Source organism: Cyprinodon tularosa, unplaced genomic scaffold (assembly GCF_016077235.1).
Source record: "Cyprinodon tularosa strain WSP-4 unplaced genomic scaffold, ASM1607723v1 ctg138, whole genome shotgun sequence".
Classification (NCBI taxonomy): domain Eukaryota; kingdom Metazoa; phylum Chordata; class Actinopteri; order Cyprinodontiformes; family Cyprinodontidae; genus Cyprinodon; species Cyprinodon tularosa.
Genome location: NW_024038200.1, coordinates 1,024,334 through 1,046,844, shown reverse-complemented (window position 1 = coordinate 1,046,844; position 22,511 = coordinate 1,024,334). Strand labels below are relative to the sequence as shown.

The 22,511-nt window shown below is 40.5% G+C and overlaps 1 protein-coding gene across 8 annotated transcripts in view; it reads right to left on the bottom strand.

Annotated features, from left to right (window-relative positions):
- tenm2 (teneurin transmembrane protein 2) overlaps window positions 1-22,511 on the bottom strand; it is a 478,143-nt gene that overhangs the window by 46,096 nt on the left and 409,536 nt on the right. For 6 of the 8 annotated variants that reach the window (XM_038278102.1, XM_038278106.1, XM_038278104.1 and 3 more), the window contains 7 exons: window positions 21,605-21,810; window positions 17,609-17,804; window positions 13,168-13,269; window positions 12,566-12,760; window positions 10,301-10,501; window positions 5,900-6,085; window positions 4,970-4,996 (listed from right to left, as the gene is read on the bottom strand). In XM_038278102.1, the coding sequence (XP_038134030.1) occupies window positions 4,970-4,996; window positions 5,900-6,085; window positions 10,301-10,501; window positions 12,566-12,760; window positions 13,168-13,269; window positions 17,609-17,804; window positions 21,605-21,810 (1,113 nt within the window). The remainder of the gene's footprint in view (window positions 1-4,969; window positions 4,997-5,899; window positions 6,086-10,300; window positions 10,502-12,565; window positions 12,761-13,167; window positions 13,270-17,608; window positions 17,805-21,604; window positions 21,811-22,511) is intronic. The other 2 variants (XM_038278103.1, XM_038278105.1) reach the window with 1 other exon arrangement.

The window sequence follows — 22,511 nt, the reverse complement described above, 5'->3', positions numbered from 1 at the left end:
TGTTAAATGGAGTTGCCATTTAAAGCGGCCAAATACTTATGAAGCACCCGGACAGGACAATCCATAGCGGGCATTGATTGGCTTGCCTGGGCAGGCCTCGCATAAGGCTCCTCTCTCTTTAATGTCAGGACCCAGTCAATACTCCCCCCATACTAAGTAGAATAAAGTGGGATTTCAGAAACTATTAAGCCCACCCTCCTCAGTAATGTAGTTGGACTCTGATGAAATCCCCTTAAAAAGGAGGAGAAATTGCCTTGGGTTATGGGTCAGCACACAGCATCTGGTTGGCGGCGTATACGACGGGATAGATATCTGGTGAGACTGAGGGACTAAAGAGAAAGAGAGAGATGAGCAGAAACGCGAGCAGAGAAGGAGTTAAGAAGGACAAAGAAACTAAGTTGAGACATTGTGGTAAAAAGTTGCAGTATTTTCTCCATCCCCCTGTGCCCAACTCCGTCTGCTCTAAAGGTCATCATGTAAAGGTTACTGCTATAAATCCACCGCCACGTCTTATAGATGGGCCGGAAAACTTCTACAACAAAGCTCCGCTCACTGCTTCTCCTGTTCTTAATAAGCCACCAGACTTTAGGAGTTTGCCTTTGATTTTTCCGCTGTTGCTTGGTCTTACGTGTGTTGCTCCATCTTTAACCTGGCAATTTTCTTTTTTTCTTTGAGCTAGCTCCTTATAAAACAATGAGAGCTATTCCATTAAGTGCCGAGGGTTGAGAGGACACTCTCAATGTTGCTCCAGGGACCTGTACTGTCAGGCAATCTGTGCCGCTCCGCGCAACCTGACTCAGGTTCAGCTGCCGGGGTATCTAATAAGCATTCTCGCTGAGAGCCGGTGAGAAAAGTCACTCTGGACTCGCAGACTTCTCTGTTTGCCTCGATTTCTTGCCCTTAACTGTTATTTAGGTTATCCTTATGTGATCTGACTGATTAACCTGCAGTTTTTCTTGCTTTAGGCTGGCTTGATGAGACAGAAGGGCTGGACTTAATGCAGTATGTTCACTACGATATGAGTCCACACACGTGGGCGCAAAATGAATTTATTAGCCACTCTAGCGTGGCCGTGACTGTTGCCACAAACACCCAAATGTAAACTCACACGCAGACACACACGTTTAACAGCGCTGCATTTTTTGACACAACATTAACGCCTTGCATCAGTGGCCTATGAAATTTACCAATTACCTCCAAAGTTTGCTGCGACTTTGATCGTTTTCTCCTTGTGTGTGAAGCAAATGCGTTTATGCGCTACATGACTAGAATAGTTGAGTTTTTAAAGTGGGGTTTATTTTAGGTTTCACACCGGACATACAGGTCATTCTCAATAGGGAAAAAGTTGATAATAAATTAATTCAAGATGTGAAATGCATTTATAGATTAATTACACTATATACATTTTAAAGAATTAAGCCTAATTTTGAGGAAGGAAAATATAAACACAGCATTGACACTTTCTTTATTAAAGAAGCTGGTTGATATGTTAAAGTTCTGTATCCTAGTTGATGTAAAGTTAACGGCCAAAAGTACCACACCTCGGTTTGAGCACTGTGGTATAGCTTCACCATTTAAGCTATTAAAGGAGAGCGAGAAGAAGGCTTCTATCAAAGTACTGTTAAGATTCACTTCCAAAGAATTTCAGTCAGGTTTGAAGTTTCTCCTTGACTCTTATACCTCATTCAAAATACTTATGTTATCCTGAGCTATCTCTATAGATATGCTGCTATAGGCTTAGACTGCTGGAGGACATAGGGACCCCTTTTTCATCATTCTGCTTCATTCTATCTCTATTCTCCCACTCTGCAGAATCTGTTAGTTCAATCTCTAACGTTCTGCTCTCTCTGCTTTTTCTCATAGTAGCTTCATCTGGTCTGTTCCTGTTTGGCTGTGACTCCGTCCTGGAGAGAAATATCAGCTGTGCTGATGCCATCAACACCTTTGTTTCTAGATGTTGGAGCTTGGCCTGTTTTCCAGTGTAGTCCTGTTTCTCTGACTGTGACTAACTGGATGTGCTCTCTTCATCCTCTGACATGGGAGCTGGCTCGGAGCTCGTCTGCCTGGCTGTGTGTTTCCTGGACGGGGCCGCCTGTGGAGCTGGTTGACAGTTGCCTTTTGTATCTATGCTTCTTTTTCTATGTCTGCTTCTGTCTCCTTGAACCCCAGTGGGCCTCAGCAGATGGCCGCTCACACTGAGCCTGGTTCTGCTGGAGGTTTCTTCCTGTTCAAAGGGAGTTTTTCCTCTCCACTGTCGCTACAAGCATGCTTAGTGTGAGGGATTGCTGAAGAGTCAATGAGTCGATGCAATCAGCTGGTTTTCCTCAGCAATCTGACTGTATTGCCTGGTTGAATTGTCTCGGTAAGGTGCCTTGAAAACTTATGTTGTGTTTCCAGCTCACGAGTGGCTTTGCATGAGGAATGTGATGGTTGTACCCAGAGCCATGGAGTAGGAGTGTTCTGCCAGCAGAGGACCAAAACAGCTAGTTTGATAGGGGGTCTCATGATTTGGCCCATTCAATATCTGAATGTCTTTGGTAATTATTCAGTTCAATTCAGTTTATTTATAAAGCACTAATTCACAACAAACAAGGAAACAGTTCAGTCAGATTGGTTAATGAAAACCAACTGCCTGCATCCAGTCATTGTTTTGCAAGACATGTTCCTCCTGAATAAGCAACAATTTTTTTGCTTACATAAATACATTAACTATTAAGAAAAAGCTTACTTATTGAGAGTATGAACTCCATACTATAGCTCCGTTATCAGCCATGTGAATTTTTTTATTAATCTTTTGTTCACATGATAAAAGACAAATAGAGCAGCCTAAATATAATTTTCTACTGTCGTGTTCTGCTAACGTCTGCTGCTATTCTAGTTTTAGCGGCTAACCTCTTATGCGCGATGCTTTGCGGTTGGGGTTTCTGAAATGTTGCTGATGTAGCCAATGGACTTGTCAGAACTCTCCAATTCAATGTCTCTGGTTGTACCCATGGCAGGTATTAATGCACACCTTCTGGTTTCCTACCAATCTTTTCAATGTGTCAAACATTTCCATCAATTACAAGTGGATTTATTATACATTTTCACACTAATGTAAACATAGGAAGAAGTCATCCCAAAAAATATCCTAGTAAGAGTAAAAGAGTCGTAGTATTTGCCTGATGAACATCAGAAGTGATGTTATCAGATATTTGTGCTCAAATTTCGGTATTTGAAATTATGTGAAAAATAATAATATGTAAGATGATGACAAAATAACATAAAAAGAAAAACTTTACCACTTCACTTTTTTCAAACTAAATTTAAATCAATCTTTCAGTAGATCTTCCAGCTCTAATGTTTACTGTGTTTTCACCTGATCTCTGAAAAGCTGAAATTACTGATGGTGGGTAGAGCAACACGAAAAATGTACTCAAGTAAACAATGGAATATTACTCCATTAAAAGTAAATGAAAGAGAGTAACTATGACTAGTTACTACCTACCTCTGAAAAGCGGCGTCAAGTACCAAAGTAAACAACATATAGTATATATCTATATACTATACATGGCATATAGTATACTGGATGTTTTATATTGTGTATAGCTATTGATTCTGTATATATTAAATTTGTCTGCAGCATCAACACCAGGTCACACTCCTTGTAAGCGAATAAACTTGATTCTGATTCTGAAATACAAAAACTTTTTTACTTTGCTTAAGTTTGAAATTTAGGCCATTTTTAATTTACTGGAGTCATTTTTTTTTTGGAAACATTTCTACCTCCACTCCTTACATTTTAAAGATAGACTTGTTATTTTTGTTTCATTTGAGTTAATTTTCTTCATGGCCTGTTAGTGTTTAAAAATAATAAATAAAAATAAAAACTATCAAAATAGGGCTGCAATTAACGACTTATTTGCAAATCGATTAATCTGTCGATTCTTTTTACGATTAAAGGATTAACAGCATTGACAGACAGAAAGTTTCTTTAACTTAATGGTTAAAAAAAAAATATATATCTATATAACATATATAGATATATATATCTATATATGTTATCTATCTATTGATAGATAGATAGATAGATAGATAGATAGATAGATAGATCTTTTTTTGTTGTTGGTATAATACCTGTTGCTCTGTCGACTAACGACATATTTTATAGTCTCTTTATTCTAGTTAACGATTCAATAATTGATTAATCTGATTTATTGTTTCAGCCCTAAAATTATTGGTTTTATGCAAACAATTTCTTGGTCTGGAATTTGTTGCTCACCACAAACCAAAATAAGTAGTTTTCAAGATGATGCAAAGTTAAGTGTAACGCTGTAACCATTAGTTATAAAACTAAGAACTAATAAACTAATAAAGTCTAAGGAAGTTATCATCCAGAATTGTAGAAAATGTTCCTTTAATAAGGTAGAGCAGCAAAGCTTCTGGCCTTAAAATAGTTAAAACATTAAACCCCTCATTTGGTGTGTTTTCTTTTTTAAGCATATGCACTGATCGATCGATGGCACTTTTTGAAAATTTCGTTGTTCTTGTGACAGTGACAATAAAGATATAATTGAAAAGCTTTAGATTTAAATTTAATTCCTGAAATGATCAGACTTTTTGATGCTACTCTGATCAGGTGGGAAGCACTTGTACCGGGGAGGAACACACGCCCACACGCATGCACAACCACATGTCCACAGCACAGCCCCTCCACACTTTTAAGGACCATCACACTAGGCTCTACGGTTACCCCACAACACATGAAGGCTCAATGACAGCTTGGCCCTGCTGCAGTGCACTGCAAGGATGGGGGGGGAGTGCACCGCACGGAGGAAGTCGTCATTGAGGCAGGCACCTCTGGTCTACTACGGACAGAAAAGCACCACAGAGTCTACGGAGGCAAGCCAGGCCAAGCCCCACAGAATGCAGCAGCTAGCTTCTACCACCACAGGCTAAGAAACAAAAACACCAGAGTCAGATACGGTACCTGCTTTGTCAACCATGCTCCCATGGTCTGCAGTGGGAGAAAACGTGCAGAAGGTAAATGTTGGGGAGAGTATGTTTTCTTTTTTGACTTAAAATAAATGCAAGCAACATCATGCAGAGCTGAAATACATAACAGGCAGGCTGCGATAAGGATGTCTGGGGCTGCTGAAGTGTGCTTTGCGCTCAAGCTGAGGCCTGACAACTCTTTCATCTCAGACTGATGCTGCAGTCAAAGCTGCCCTACTTTCTGATGGGGGAAATGGGGAGATCATAAACCGCTATTCGCCAGTGCATATGTATGTGTTGGGGTGCGTGTGTGTAGGTGTGTGTTTGTTTGGGCTGCAATCACAGTGCCTCTGGTGACAGGAAAAGGAGACTTTGTGTCTCACAGCACTATGAAGGAATCAAAGGGATCTGGCAGTCATCCATCCAAAGTGACATTGATGTCAATATGAGACAGTGATTGACTGACAAAAAACACACACTCGCTCATTCACACACACTCTGCGATGACTGTGCACACACACACACCCGCAATCTTGGAGAGTTATTTTTTGATCACAGTATGTTGCAGAGTTTTGCCTTTCATAGCACAACTTTGGTGTTTCAAAGGCCATAGAAGAACTAAAACTCCTGGGTGTGCAGTTGAGAGGCAGACTATAAACAACTAAACCCTGCTCTTTTTCTAATCCTCCCACCTTCACTTCTCAGAACTTTATTCCTTTTTTTTCCGCTTGGTTCACCCACCCTTTCTACATCAGCCCTCTCCTTCCATTCCCCGTGGCTTTGCTTGCACCTCCACTCCTCATTTCCAGATTCCACTAACAAAGTGGAAAAAAGGGAGCTGCCACTTCAGTCTGACTGGCTGTTGATGTTTTTGTGTTCACCCACGGTTTCGACATACACACACGCACTCGCAAGTAACACTTACCGATGGTGCAGTGCTCTCCGTTCCAGCCCTGGTGGCATTGGCACTTGCCGTCCTTGCAGGTCCCGTGTTTGATGCAGAGCGGGTTGCAGACGCGCTGGTCGCAGCCGGTCCCGGTCCAGCCTTCCTCGCAGCGGCAGGCTCCGCCCATGCATACGCCATGGGTGCCACAGTCCACCGAGCAAACCTCTGCAAGCAGGGAGACACATTTGGGTCACACACCACTTTTGTGGGGATTGTTTTTTTGCATTTTAATGTTTTTGTTTGAGGATTTTCAAAATGTTTTGGATAAAGCTGAAATATCAGAGGTGTCTTTTCTTCATAATTCTCTCACCATTAATTTATCTCAGAGGGTCTCCAAATAAACACCTGCCTAATCAGTGAAGCAAAATGTTCCCATCCTGCACCTTCAGTCAAAACCAGCAAAGATATCTTTAAGAAAATACTTTATTTTCCAAGCCTGCATTTCTTGCTCCTGTCTGCAAGGCTCCAAAGTTGCAGGCAGCGACGGTGCATGTGGTGAGATGTGACAATCCCGTCTGTGTGAGCAGGCCCCCCTGGTGAGCAGACGTTTTGATACACGTCTGTGGAGGAGTCCCGCGGTGTCAGACACTGTTGTCTGTAGTAAAGTTAAGCAGCTCCTTTCTCACGACAAATGTTGGAGCTCTATTTGTAAGGAGGAAGTAGATTCCTCACCCTGCCTCAAAGCAGGCGGCTGTATCTGAATCCATGGGAGCTTCTACGCTGCAAAAAGTCAATTTGTCTTAAAATAAGTGCATGTTTTTCTTAATTTAGGCAGGTACACTGGAAAAAAAGATCTAGACATTAGTAGAAATTCCTTAAATTAAGTGTATTTACCCTTAATTTGAGCAGGTAAATTAGATAGTTTGCCAATGGAATGAGTGTTTTTACTCTTAAAATAAGATAATTAGATAATATGCACTTGAAATGAAACAATGCAAACGTGTTTTCTTTTTTTAAATGAAAATTATTTTTGTTCCATTGGCAAAATGTATGTTTTACCTTCTCAATCCAAGAACAAATGCACTTATTTTAAGAAAAAATTACTTTTCTAGATTTCAATTTTTTCCAGTGTAAGTGAAATTCTTAGCAAATGGAATAAGGCAATTTACATCTGAAATATGAAAAACCAAACTGTAATGTCTTATTTTAAGTCCTTAATATCAAACAGAAACGTCCCACCCACCCAATCACCACAATTAAATATTAAATAGTAAAAAAAATAAATATATATATATTTTTTTCTAATTTAATTTTAAATTAATATGTAAAATATTTCGAAATATATTGATATATATATATATATTTTTTGTGCAAGATAAATATTTTATATTTAATGAGGAGCAAAGCGCCACTTCTTTTTTCGTCGGATCGATGACATTTTTCCGCCTGAGGGTGCAGAAGCTTTGCCCTTTGACCCCCATTAAAAGTTTCCCATGCGCAGCAGCTCCTCTGAAAAACAAATGGTGCAAGAAACGTCCTTTTCCAGGACCTGGTTTAGCTCCAAGGCTAGGCTAACTGCATGCAGCGAGGCTAACTGCATGCAGCGAGGCTAACTGCATGCAGCGAGGCTAACTGCATGCAGCGAGGCTAACTGCACGCAGCGAGGCTAACTGCATGCAGCGAGGCTAACTGCGTGCAGCGTGGCTAACTGCACGCAACGAGGCTAACTGCATGCAGCGAGGCTAACTGCATGCAGCGAGGCTAACTGCACGCAGCGAGGCTAACTGCATGCAGCGAGGCTAACTGCGTGCAGCGTGGCTAACTGCACGCAACGAGGCTAACTGCATGCAGCAAGGCTAACTGCCTGCAGCGAGGCTAACTGCCTGCAGCGAGGCTAAGGCTTTATCCTTCTTTCCCTGCCTCCTTTTTTAACCATCAGGATCCGACCCAGCTTGGATAAAGACAGCTAGAACTGATTTAAAGCACTTTGTAGAAAAAGCAAAGAAGAACAAACAATCTCGGATTCACATGGAAAATAATAGAATATAGTCTACTTTTCCTAGATGTTTGTTCATTTGCATAGTTGCTCTTAAATATACACATTTTCAGAAAATAAATAGTTTTTGTATATTAAAGAAATCTAAAGCTGACTAATAGCGTCTCCATTATTAAACTGGTAGATTATATTTTTGTAGGTTTGTGACTCAATATTGGAGCATGCAAAACACAGATTTAACTTCAGAAATACTTAGAAGGGCAAGATTTATGTACAAAAATTAATACCTGTGCATAAAATTATGTTTTGTTTTTATTAAGTGTTTTTATAATGTTTTTTGTTGTTAGCATTCACATAAATATACTGGTGTTATAACTTAGTATACGTTTGATTGGTTTTTGGTATATGTCTATTTTGAATTTACAGCCCCCCTCCAACAGTCGCTTGATATCCAATTATCTTATTTTAAGTGTAAAAACACTCATTCATCATCTTAATAACCTGTTCAAATCGAGGGTGAATACACTTATTTTAAGGCATTTGTACTTATTTTAGGTTTTGTTTTATTATCATAAGGAGATGTAGCTACTTTACTTTTTGGGTTTGTGTGTGTAGGGGGGGGGGGCGATGTAGGATATGAAATAGAAAGATACAACAGATACGAGAGCATGACAACAAAGAGGAAAATTATATTTAGTCTTTTTACACATAAAAGTCTAAAAAGTCTTGTCAGTATGGAGTGAATTTTGCTCCATTATTTTTAAAAGCAAAAAACACCCTTTTGTACTTTATATGCAAGTAATTATTTTAAAAAGCAATGAAGAAATGAAAAAAAATCTATCTTTCAAACTGCATTTTATAGATCACATTCTCCGTCCTGTAAACCCAATAAACTCACTATTCACCAACACAAAAGTGAAGAGAATGTAATTTTTACAATGTAATTTGAACAGAATGCAATTCGTAAAAGTCAATCTGAAAAATTAAACTGAAAAAAATAAAATAAAACAGATCTGCATTTAAAAAGAATCACATAATAAAACAACATAAATTCTGAAAAAACTGCTAAAAATCTTTCGTTTGATTATAAATTTTTTTTAAAGATTTTTGTCTGATTTCATTCACCAAATGTTTTCTCTGCGTGCAACAATACTTTAAAACTTACTATGATAACCTTAAAGAAAATCCATGGATTTATAACTTTGTAGAATCATCTTTTGCTGCAATTAAAGCAACAATCTTGTCCTGTTTTCCTGATTAAAAAGATTTTGACTAGAACTTTATAAAACACTAATGCATTTACATATAAAAGGCTTTGCAGTTGCTGGAGGTTAAAACTGTGTCACACTGCAAAAAAAAATGGAAATCTAAATAAGTTATTTTTGCTCAAATTAAGTGCATTTTTTCTTGAATTGAGTAGGTAAGTGAAACACTTTGCCAATGGAACAAGACAATTTACATTTAAAATAAGAAAAAAACAATTGCTTTGTCTTATTTCAAGTGCATTTTATCTAATTATCTTATTTTTAGGAGTAAAAATACTCATTCTATTGGCAGATTTTCTTATTTACATGCTCAAATTAAGGGTAAATAGACTTAATTTAAGACATTTTTTACTTATTTCTAGATGTTTTTTGCAGTGTAGGACCTTCAAATCTGATCTGGTCACTATTTAAGGATAATATCCCCATAACATGATGCTGCCATCACCATGCTTTACAGTGAGGATCTGTTTGCGTTAATATCTGAGATGAAATATAGGTGAAACCCGTTCTGCTGTTCAGTAAAATCACTGGTTTCTTACTTTTTGGGATGTCTAGAGCGGGAAGACTAAAATGCATTTCATGCTTTTCAGATATAACTTTCATTAAATGTTGCAAATCTATTTATTTCCTTTGAGCTTCCATGTTATGTTTTTTTTTTGCATGAAATATTGACAAAGTTACGTCTTCATGCATCGATTGTATCCCTACTCACAAACCCTTACTGCACGTAATGAGAAAAAGAAAAACTCTTTAATATCTCAGTTTAACCACTTTAGTGGGAGTGATTTAAAAGTTTTGCACAAGTTCTTCACCACCGCTACTTTAGACTTGGAACAGCACCATGGTGGAAAGACAAAGATCTCCGCTCCATACTGTTACTGTCAGGGAAGAACTTCCCACGTTGCGTTCAAACATGCTCCAACTTGGCTTGATGGTTGTAACAGTTGCTGGTTCCTGTTTCGCAGCATGTTTTAATTTTAGTGGACCGCATCCAAGCCCACTTTGAATACCAGAACAGCATGTTATAAAATGACTAACTAATAGTCAAGTACCCTGGGACCATCGGAAACATTGGGACGACAGCGACTGAGTAGGCGGTTTCCTAAAAACTCTGACCCCCCCAGTCTTATCTAAGTGCTGGTCTCTTTCAGCCGTTCGGCGCCGCTCGCTCCGACTCACCCATGGAGCAGTCGGGTCCCATCCAGTTGGGGTCACAGCTGCATAAGCCGGTGTCTGGGATGAAGGCGCCGTGGCCGTGGCACTGATCCGGGCACTGGGCCCTGGGCAGCTCGCAGTGGAGCCCTCCCCAACCGGGCTTACAGTGGCACTCTCCGTTCACGCAGATGCCGTTGTTGGAACACGTCGGGTCCAGGCAATCCACTGCATTAAAAGCCAAAAAAAAAAAAAAAGATACAGCAGCGTTTAAAAAAGAAGGAACAAACAGATGAAGAGAAGCCGAGACAGGCTGCGAAATCGCACACCAGGGTAGATTATAAAATGAGTTATCAAAGAAAAGGCTTGAACAAGGCGCGAATTTAATTGGTTAGACACAAAAAGGGATTATGAAATGAAGGAAAACATCAGCAGACGTTTTAATAAAGCAATTAAAGCAGACGGTAAAGGATAGCTGAAAGTACAAAGAGAGCAAAAATCCTTCTATGTGAAAAAGCAGACGTGATTCAGAGGGGGGGGGGGGGGGGGATGTGACACTGTCAGTCTGCCAGGTTGACGGGCAGCTGTGAGTTTGAGCAGTGAGTGAAAACCAATTTGACAAATTACCTCCTCTCGGCACAGTATCCGCCCACCCCTCTCCGGGCCGCCTGTCATTGCTCTGTCCCGGTCACACTTTCCCTCTTCCTCTCCCCTCCCCATCTCGTCGTGTACGACACCCCCAGTCTCTTTCTCTCTCACCTCGGGCCCAGCTGACCGTGCAATAGCCTCTCTTTTTTTTGTTTGGCACACAAATTAATAAAAGCACAAGCTCGCAGCTGACCTCCCCCGGCCTCTCCGTTTCTGTTTGCCCGGCAGAAACGGCGGATCACACTTATCGATTTTCGTGTCGCTGGCACTTCAGGTAAATTGTTTGAGGGACTCTGCCGTGATGAATATCAGAAATGAGAGCAGAAGAGAGGGGGAGGCTGCCTGGATGGATGAAGAGGACGCAGCGGAAAACGGTGACCTTGTTCTCGGGTCCTTTCAGGTTTTTTTTTGGACTTCTTTTATCATTTGACATCTTTCTTCCCTTTGTTTCCTCCCTTATCTTCAAACTCAAGTTCGCAGCTTTCTCTTTTCTCTCCCACTTCATAGATGTTCACCTTTCAGCACCACGACTCACCTTTCCGGTCCCTCTCCTTTGCTTTCTGACGAGCAGGATCCTCTTCTTAGTAAGGATCAATAGAAGCGAATTCAGCTCTTAATAAAGTCACTGATGTGTTCAGCAGCAGTGTCATACTTCATCTTGGCTTATAGAGGGAATGAACACTCGCTCAGCACAAGATTATGCCATAATTTGCAGACTATCTTTAGTTAGAAGGGGACGTGGGCATGAATGCATGCATTCAAATAAAGTTAGTGGCCAGACCTTTCTGGTATTTCACTCACGCTCACTTCAGATCCAGTTTTCAGTCGCTATATAACACACTGGAAAAAATCTAAATCTAGATAAGTCTTTCTTAAAATAAGTGCATTTCTTCTTAAATTGAGGAGATTAAAGAGACATTTTGCCAATGGAACAAGACAATTTAGATTTAAAATAAGAAAACACAATTGCATCTTCTTATTTCAAGTGCATTTCATCTAATTATCTTATTTTAAGGGTAAAAATACTCATTCCATTGGCATATTATCAAATTTACCTATTCAAATCAAGGGTAAATACACTTAATTTAAGAGATTTTTACTTATTTCTAGATCATTTTTGCAGTGATAGCATCTCATGATCAGTGGCTCTACTTCTTTAGCCATGCTGTCGTTAATCATTTAACCATTTAAATGCAACTTGATTGCATCAAAATCGATCAAAATTATCTCATCCTCTGCTTCCTAAAGCAAACTGATTGGCTTGACTAGATTTATGTTTAAATCCAAAGCCTGGAAGGAGCGTAGGATCCCATTTCCTGTGCAGATGGGGCGCAGGCGATAAAACAGAAAGGATTTTAAGGCATTTCTTTTCTCAGGAAATATATTTTTGTACGCTTACTATTTTTTGTGCAGGGAAAAACTTAATTTAGGTGTTTTTAACTAAATAAAATCGAGGGATGCATGTCTGGATGTGGAAATGAGCTGATGGCGCATGTGCAGGACGGCTCCTGTGACGGATCAGGTCCCTACCTAATTACCGAGCTGTACTGCATCCTTTCCTGTCAGTGTATTTTTTTTTTCTTTTCTTTTATCCAACTTATTTTCAGAATGATCAGATCATGCAAACCAAATGCTTGCTCTCACCCTCCGCACAGTTTGGCCCCTTGTAGCCGATGGAGCACACGCAGTTTCCATCGGTGCAGGTGCCGTGGCCGCTGCAAAGAGGGTCGATGCACTGCGTGACGGGGATGTCGCACTCGGGTCCCTTCCAGCCACTGTAACACACACAGGAACCCTTGTCGTATTGGCCATTGCCGCTGCACAGCACCGGGCAAGCAGCTGGAGAAGAGGAAGAGAAAACGAAGAGGGAGGAGGAAGGGAGATTAAACCATGCACATTAGCAAAGATATTTTTTAAGTTGATTTGCAGGACAGATTCACACCCAAGCATGCAGGAGAGTGAATAGAGTGGTTAAAAAGGGGCGCAGAGCGCCGATGACATAAAGAGTAATTACAAGCAGAGGTAACTAAACTATTCATCAAAGCTGTCTATCCCAGGTGAGAGCGGAGCCGGGGAGTCGTTAGCTCAGGGAGCTGCCATTCATCATCAGTCATCTTGTCTTAGCTTCACCTAAGGCCATGCGCCATGTTGCTGCTCTTAATCCTCTCTCACTACTCGCACAGACAACTAATTAGGCCGCGGAAATGACAAGATCTCCTCTGACGGGATTTGTACACAACTAATACCTTTGGAACAGTCCATGCCGTGGAATCCGGGGAAGCAGTGGCAAACGCCCGAGTTGCACTCTCCGTTGCCATGGCAATTGCGCGGGCACTCTTGCACCGAATCTGTGAGGAAGACGAAGTGAGACAGAGAGAGAAGGAGAGGGGAGGGTTCAGAGAGTTTGATGCCAAGCATCAAAGCATTTCATTAAATCATTGGCACCATTCATGCTTTAGCGCTCTACAAACTGATGGCGCTCCGAGTCTCTTGGTTGCACAGACATCAAACGCAAACACGCTCCTCCAACACTCCAACCATCGCTTTTTCTCTCTGTTTTTCATTGTAGTGTATGGACAGAACCCTTTACTTTAGCTCTGCAAGCTTTGTCAGGAAATACAGCAGAGTTTAGCAGAAATCTGTCTTCACGGCGGCGCTTCTTTCTGCGTAGGTGATTGTGAGATGGCTGACAAAGATGAGGTCAGACGCTCTGAATGTTCAACAAATCCACAATGTTAAAGTTTCTCCCAAATATTCAGCATTTCATAGGAAGTAAAATGATTCCTCATTATTTCGCTGCTGGCCACTGACCACCAGCATAACATTTCATTTCAGTCTTATTATATGAATCTGTGAGTGCTCTACTTCCTCCGCGTTGGGGCGCCAGCTTGGTCCGCTTCCCAGGGGAAGTTCTTGAGGTGAAACTGCTTCCTACATGCAGCGAGAAGAAGAACTGGCTTGTTCTCTAAGGCTCCTGTTTCTTTCTGTATTCATGCACGACTCCCGTTTGGATTTGGGGGGGTCATGGATACTTCATCCAGGTTTATAGCTGTTTGGCACGGAAGGGTCTCAGAGACTTCGATGAATTACACGACTTCAGCTGCTCTCCGCGCGTTTTAGTGCCTCTCAACCCACTTACAAAGAGAGCCGTTTGGTGGGAAGTCACAGAGTGGATGCTAATCACAAAGATGGTGTTTTGGACTTTTATCCATCTCTTCTTCCTTTCAATGAGCCTCCCACCTCTTCTATGTACCAAGACTTCCCCCCTAAATCTGAACCCCTTGTCTCCCTCTTACCCTAATGCCACCCTCTCCTCCTCCTCCACCCCCCTTTAATCCACTTCACTCCCCCCCCCCCACCACCACCATTATGTCTTTCCTCCTACTACCTCTCATTCTTACTAGTTGCTCTAATTCTGTCCCTGCCACCTCTCCACCTCTTCATCTTCCCATGATACTCCTGCAGCAGAGAGTGCTCTCTCTGCTTTATATTGACAGTGAAGGATTCTTTGAGTCTACCCCCCCCCCCCACCCCCCCTTGTTCCCATACTCACAGCTCCTGCACATCTGAAATTATTTTCTGACTTCAGAAAAACCAAATTCATACACTTTCACCAGGCTGTGAAACAGATTCATATTGATATTTTTCTTTAAATGAGGACTAGGGTTGCCATGAAAAACTGATTCGTTCCGTATTTAGAAGTCGAAGTACCGTATTTAGCGGAAAAGGAACGTACTTTGAGTAACAAAATAGTAAAAAGCTAAAAATGAAGAACAATGGCACGTTAGATACTGTTAGGATAATTATTAGGGATGCAGGATATAATCGGCCCCCTATCGGTATCGGCCTTAAAACTGAATATCGGACATCGGCCACCCCACCGATATTTAACCCGATATTTGATCAGCTTCTGAGTTTCTAAAGTCTAAAAAAAAAAATACTACTTCTTCTTCTTCCTCAAAAACTTCTTTTTTACAGACTTAAAAACTTCTAAAGATGAGGGAAAAAATATTGATCCATTAAAATATCCCAATATCTTCATATGCTGATATATTGCCATTTAAAAACACCATATCAATCTCTTTTACTAATGAAATATTGCTATATGTCATCGTTATGCTACGAAATCCCCCGAAAACTCACCAAATGTTGCCATATTTTTATATGTTGATATATTGACGCGGTATCGATCTATTTTACTAACACAATCTCACAAGAATTTGCAAAATATCACGAGAGTTGGTAACAGAACGATGAAATTTCACCAGATTTTGAAAGTAAAATAGATCGATACCGCGTTTTTAAAAATCTATTTGATATCAGGATATGAAAATATATTTGAGTTCATTATTTTTCAAAGTGTCAGAAATGGATAACAAAACTGCTATTTTCAATGACTACTTATTGTTGTCCAGCTTTAACATCGGTATCGATATCGGTTATCGGCTACATGAGTTTTAAAATATCGGCATATCGGATATTGGCCAAAATCCTAATATCGTGCATCTCTAGTAATTATCATTGATGATGTGTGAGGTTATTACACCTTAAAATTAGCTGCCTGTTTAGTGTCAGAACTCATGTTTTCTACAATAGTTTATCTAATTAAGACAGTTCCTCTGTCTGGATAAACAGTTATAATCTTTATTTTGCACGTGGCAAATATTCCGGAAGTGAAAAAGAGCGGCGTCCTTCAGCTAAGAACAAAGTGTAATATTGTGATGGATGTCTCCTCATTTGCAAACATGTTTGATGTAATGATGTGATGATGTGGCAGACTAAAGATGTATAAAATGTCTCTTAATGGAGGCCACTTCCTGAGAGGTGAGCGTGGTTGGTAAGCAGCTGCTTTCTGTAACTCTAAGCAACTTCTCTGATCTGAGTAAGATTATAATTTCTATCAGAATCTGTTCGTGTCTCCTGGTTATTTAATACATATATGTTTTGAAGTTTTATTTAAAGAGTTTTTGAGAAAAGGCTCCAAGGTGCATACACAGAAAGCCTGGTGTTTCCGCCTGAACCTGAACAAGTTGCATCACTAGAGGAGAGCCAGTGATGGACCAACCACACAGCTGCAGCCGCACAGAAGCGAGGAGATTCCCTCAGAAGAGCTATAAATGTATATATTTTATCTCTTTTTATTCTTATTTTTTTTATCTTTATTATATTGTATAGTTGGATGTGTGTATATATTATATAAAACTGTAACTGGAGCGTGTAACAAAAGTAATTTCACTCTGGGATTATTAAAGTATTTCTGATTCTGATTCCCTTTTAAATATCTCCAGTGTTTTTTTTAAGGGGTTCGGTGAGCTTTGGGTTCTTGGGCCACCAGAAAGTATGCCACAAAATATCGTGCTTATGTTTTTTTTTTTTTTTTATAGCTCTGATTCTACAGTGGTACAATTTGGACTTCTTGTCTTATATTCAACCTTATACTGGGACACTCTGATTCCTGTAGCTCCAAAATATATAAAAAAAATCTTTCAGTTGTCTTTTTATCCCTTTTTTTCTTTGTGTAAAAGAGCTTATTAGTTTATTTTATAGGATTCTAAGTTATAATGTTTTGACTGCCAAGTAGTATGTGGTAACTCATAATAATAACTGAAAGCAAACTTTAAGATAAACTATTGTAGAAAACATCAGCTCTTACACGTACGGAAGAGGATTAGGGCCACTGAAAAAAAGAAGAAGTTAACTGATTTTTTTTATTTTATTTCAGTATAGTATGGGAAAAAGTCAGAATTCTGTGATTAAAGTCAGAATTCTGAGAAAAAAGTCAGAATTCTGACTTTTTTCCCATACTATACTGAAATAAAATAAAAACAATCAGTTAACTTTTTTTTTTTTTTTCAGTGCCCTAATCCTCTTCCACAGACACGCAACAGGCAGCTAATATTAAGGTGTAATAAACTCACACATCATCAATGATAATTATCCTAACTATACAAAACTTATGTTAAATTTGTTCCCTGGCCCTGTCCTGCGTTGTCACCAATGAGCTGCAACGATCCAGAATCCCCTCATCCCATTGGTCGAGCCAAGTGTTGCTCACGGAGAAGATAGCGGGAGACATCAGAGCATTATGGGGGAGGAACGGAGGAATTTAAATGCTGACGCTGCTTTTTGGGGGCGGTGCATCTTCGCATAGCGATGCTCCTCTTCCAAAAAAAAAAAAGGATGCAGAAATATAGGAAGGAATGGGAAAAACAACTACCTGGGTGGAAAAACTCTGCAATAAGGAATATAAAGCACACTACAAATATGCATCTAATTCAATGCAGATTTGAGTCAAAAAGTAAAAAAAAAAAAAAGGGGCTAAAGGCAACCGGGTCAGGGAGTTGGCAACCCTAATGAGGACACACCAGAACAGAAAAATTATCTAAACAGCTGAGGGTGTTGTTTCTTTTGATGCATATGTTTGGATGAGTATCTATCTTTGGCAAAAGAAAACCTCTTCAGCTCGCTGAGTGGCCGATCCTATGTGGCAAAGCTGTTGCAGTTGTATAGCTTTTGGCAGCATTTTGCACATGCTGCTGGTGAGTGTTTTTACACACTCTCAATGTGTGAAGTCATTCAGGCGTGGCAGTGTCACTGGTATTAAAAACTATCTCTTAAATTGTGACTCTTAGTCACGTTTCCGTTTCTCCCTCCAGCCTGAGGAGTGAAACGTTCTGTCGGTCTCACCCATGACGTTTGTGCTGAAGGAAACCGTTTCCCTCTCCCGGCCGTCATTGTAGAAGGCCAGGTGCCAGGCCCCGGCGTCCAGGTACTGGACAAACACCGCCTCGTTCAGAACCACCGTCTGGATGCTCCTCCTTTCCCTGGGGGACTCCACCACGCTCCACTTCTCCTTCCCGTCCAGGCGCTCCATGTAATCATACTGCAGAGAAATTCAAGAGCAAATCCATTTTATCGGGACAATTCAGCGTTTTGCTGTTTCTGGTTAAGGGCAGTAAATATTTTACCTAAAGTAGGTAACCATTTTCGCTCCCTTAGTGAGCTACACACTGAGCTAAGAGCCAGTGGTACCTCCAAAAATGTTTCATAGGGGGGCCAGATGGGGCCACTAAAATCTTTGGGTGGCCACTGAAACTAAAAGCCATAATTTCAGGGGTTGAATCTAGTATTGTGGAATTTTAAAGACTTTGGTAAACAGGTTTATTGTGTTATTTTTAATGTTACGTCCGTGGGTGTGCAGAATTGGATGAAATACTAATCTGAAGCTACTACAATTTCCCCTGGCGAGTGGGATGGCCAGGGCATTGCACAGGGGGGCCACCCCTGGCCAACCTCTGGTGGCGCCTCTGCTCAGAGGAGCGAAGACCAAAGAGGACATCCATTGTCCTAAAACAGCTCCAGTTTTATAATGTTGTTGCCATTTTAAGACCTGTCACATTTTGTTTGTACTGTAATTTACAGAAGGCCGCTAATGACATCATCACTGATAGCAGAGCATGAAAACTCCTTTTTCTAAAAAGCTTTTATTCATAAATGTAAAGCTTTATATAAAATATATTCTGCAATGGTTTAGTTGAAGACTTTTAAATTTATTTTAATACAGTCTTAATAACAATATCCATAATTCATCGCTTTGCATTAAAACACAGATAACAACAATCCTGTTAAATTGATGCAAAATGGAAAAAAAAAAAAATCCATATCAAAATCTTTAAGATAGGCTTTTATTTTGAAATTTACAGGCAAGGGACTAGAGTGAACAGGTGATCAAATTTTTTTTAATGTAATTATAAGAATGCTTTGATTAATTTAAATGTAAATGTTAGACATTGGATATAAAATGTTTTTAATAATATTTGAGAAGTTTTTAACATTAATCAGATTGTTACTGCTATTTATTTTTCAGCCACTTGTGATTTCAAATTAACTGAAATCAAATCAGAAAAAAAAAAAATCTGATGTTGGAAAAACATAATTTAATTGTCCAAACAGGTCAATATAACATCATATTATGATTAAGGGGCTGATTTTCAAAACTATTAATTACAATATCGACCAGAGAGTTTCTGTTACAGGAGCTGCTTTACATGATCCTTTATCTCTGTTTGACACGGGGAGATAATAAGGGATATGCTGCTGTGCTGGGACTTTTTTTTCCATCTATTTCTTTTTTCCTCCATTTTAAAACCTAAATGCTAACAGTTTTTGTTTAGTTTTTTTGCACTTAAGTATTCGCTCAGGCTTAAGTTAAGTTCACTGGTTTCAACTTTGGGAGATTTGGAAAAGAAAGCAAACATAGCTTTAACCGTCTTTGGTTGCATGTAAATCCCTCCCCGCTGTCCGTTTCAGTTTTCAGTAGTTAGTGAAGTTCTTTGCATGAACAGAATAGACAGAATATTGGAAAATCCTGTATCTGTTCTGCCTTGCAGGGATTAATAAATGCTTGAATGAAGACCACCGATCTCCTTCTTGTTTAATAAGACAAATCCTACATTCACACCACATTAATTCAGCATCAAAAAAGCTTCTGCTGCTTCATTTCTGATGCTTGTCCACATTAAGGTCAGCCGTCTAGTAAAGTAAGTCCAGATGCTTCTGATGCTTCTGTGTTCGATGCCAGAGAGCAGCTTTTCTATATTAGCTGTGATCAGTGAGTAAAAAGTAGTTAGAATCTATGTTGAAGTGAGAAAGTCCTCCTGAAAACATGGTCTGTGCAGTCAGTTCATCCAGATTACCATCCTGCCTTCAAAGATTATTTCTCTGTGGGAGCCGCTCAGACCCCCACATACCGGGAATCACTGGGAATCCCCAGCAGCAGCTGCCTCAGGCCCGCTTGCCTCTTGGGGGTTTTCCCCTCCTGTTGGTGGCGGCTGGAAGTAGATGTTAGCGTTTTTCAGGTCTGTGCTACAAACTGCTAACCTGACTCCGCCAGATGATGGATTTGCTCCGCATATCCATCTGGAAACCTTCCGTTGAAGTAAATTTGGGAAGGGGCGAAAATACTGGTTAGCTGATTGGCCTATGTTGGTGATAGACGGGCCAAATAAACCAATCAGATCAACGAAGCATATGACGTACTAACAGAGCGACGACGAAAACACAACCACAAGCCAGTCGGGAGAAGAGCAAAAACATCTTTTCCTCTGAGAAAAGCCTCCAGAGCAGTGTTTTGCTCTTCTTTCAGTGAAGAAATACTCTGTAATTCCCATAAAACTTGCTCGATAGCCACGCTAACGCTAGTTTCATCGGCTGAAGCCGCCATGTTCTTTAGACTGAACTGTCGCGCTTCTCGTTGCGTCACACCTCAACCGGCCTCAAAGCCAACGCTGATTGGACGTTCGTTTGATGAACGGCTCGAAATTTTCTTTAATGGAGAGTCTCCAGACTGATTAGCGAGTGAAATCTTGAAAGTTCGCGAGATCAGGATGGTCTCACGAGGCTAGCAAACTGCAGGCAGCAGGATAATAAAAGCCAACATATTCTGCCGGCAGGTTTCTACATTTGAAGTTAATTTAGGCGTTAATAAACTGTTTCAGAGGAGTGATCATAGCGCTCTGCATCAGCAGTGCTGTGTCTGACTCCCTGCCAGCTCCCAGATCACTTTCTCTGATTGGTTGATGAGGCGCATCCAGCAGATAAAGTTCAATGTTTCCAACTACAGCAGCTGCCGCTTCTGAAGTGCTTTGCGCTCCTCAGAGGCGCTTATGAGGCCGTGCTTTAGCTGCATGAAGATGTGCTGCAGGACCTTTTGATGCACCTCAAACATAGACTGCATCTGAACTAGCTGCTTCTGCTGCTTGCGGTCTGAACGTAGCATAAGACCTTATTTTTCCAAGAACAGCTGCCTTCATTGACGACAGTGCAAAAGTTAAGGTGAGAAGGTTCCTATATTAGCATTGGCATTAACTGCTATGACATTTCTGAGACAGGCGGTGATTTAAGACGGTAAAGTCACCTTAGTCACCTTAAACTTTAGCTTTTAAACAAACGGAAGACGCCAAACCTGAACTTCCTCAGGTTAGATATTAACGGCTCATAATGGTCCAATTTATGTTCTAAAACATGCAACGCTTTCTGTATGAGAGCGCCGTTTGTTCATTTTCCCACCTTTTTACCAACATCATTATTCATTTTAATCCAAGTTGTAAAAGGACAGCTTCCCCAAAATCCCAATCTGCTCTGCTTGGTCAGCTAATTCATTTAAACAGCCAAGCCACCTGCTCTTTTCTTCCTTTACAGTTTAACAGGCCAGCTGCTTGGTGGGCATGAAACAAATGTGCTGCACGCTGCAACCGTGAAAGCCTGAACTACATACAAGGTGTTTTCGGCATATTAGGAGGAAAATCACTCCTCGTCATGCGGGCCTTGTTCTCTTGGGTTTCCTTACTTCTTGACTTTGGACTCAAGCTTAAGTTATGTCAGGTAATGGAGCAGTTAGCTGGATGAAATTATCCCTTTTCCATAAAATCTATTTTTAAATGAGCCACTAATTAACAGGAGACAGTAGAAGTTGCATTACTGTGAAACTTAATTAGACGGAAATCTTTGAATTATTCTTTTTACAAACAGCTTTTCTAACTTGTAACTAATGTTTAAATGAGCAATGCAACAAAAGCATTTATTTCTTTTAATGAACTTTTATCCTTGTTGTATATTCTAAGTAGCTCATTAGCTCATTGTGAAGCTCTAATGATGAGCATAAACAGCAGTTCTGCTGAGTACCTGTGCGTGTGAGGGGGGCAGGCCTTTGCGAATGTAAACTCCGAAGAGGGCATCCTTCCCGAGAGAGATGTTAAATTTCAGGAACTGCGGCTGGCTGAGGTAGAGGAGGGATCTCCAGAACACTCCGGGAGGGACATCCTGGGTCACCCGTCTCCCCACCTCGATGTTACCGCTGTCTATGCTGGTGTTCCGCCCTGCCCATGGACCTGGGGGGGGAAACCACAGTAGAATAACACATTATAACCGTTATTCATTAGCATTTTTATGTAGCAGCAAAACATATGGATTAAATATTGCTTAGAAAAACAAAGAGTAAAAAAGCACCACTGATCTACAGCATGAATTTCCAAGTTAAAGCTTTGTTTTGACGTATGAAATAAAACCTTGAACTGGACCGTGTCAGGAACAACCTAACTAAATCTAAATCTAGTACTAGTTCTACAGTAGGGCCCCCCATTTACCCTACCCTCTGAAAAAAGATCCGTGCCGAGCTCGGTTCATTACGACCATTTGCACACCACACTAGCACGATTCCTTGCCTCCTAGTGATGATCTACGGTACTACTCGGCCTCAGCAGATGGCCGCTCACACTGAGCCTGGTTCTGCTGGAGGTTTCTTCCTGTTCAAAGGGAGTTTTTCCTCTCCACTGTCGCTACAAGCATGCTTAGTGTGAGGGATTGCTGAAGAGTCAATGAGTCGATGCAATCAGCGTGTTTTCCTTAGATAGAAAACTTTGAATCAATCTGACTGGATGATCTGGTGAACTGGAAATATGTTGTGAATTTGCGCAATAGAAATAAACCGAATTTAAATTGAATTACTGCTCTCTAGAGGTAAACAAGCAAACTAACGTGGCGGCGCTTGTAATGTTAAGGAAGCTTGTGAAGAGTCCGCTTTTGGGGAGTC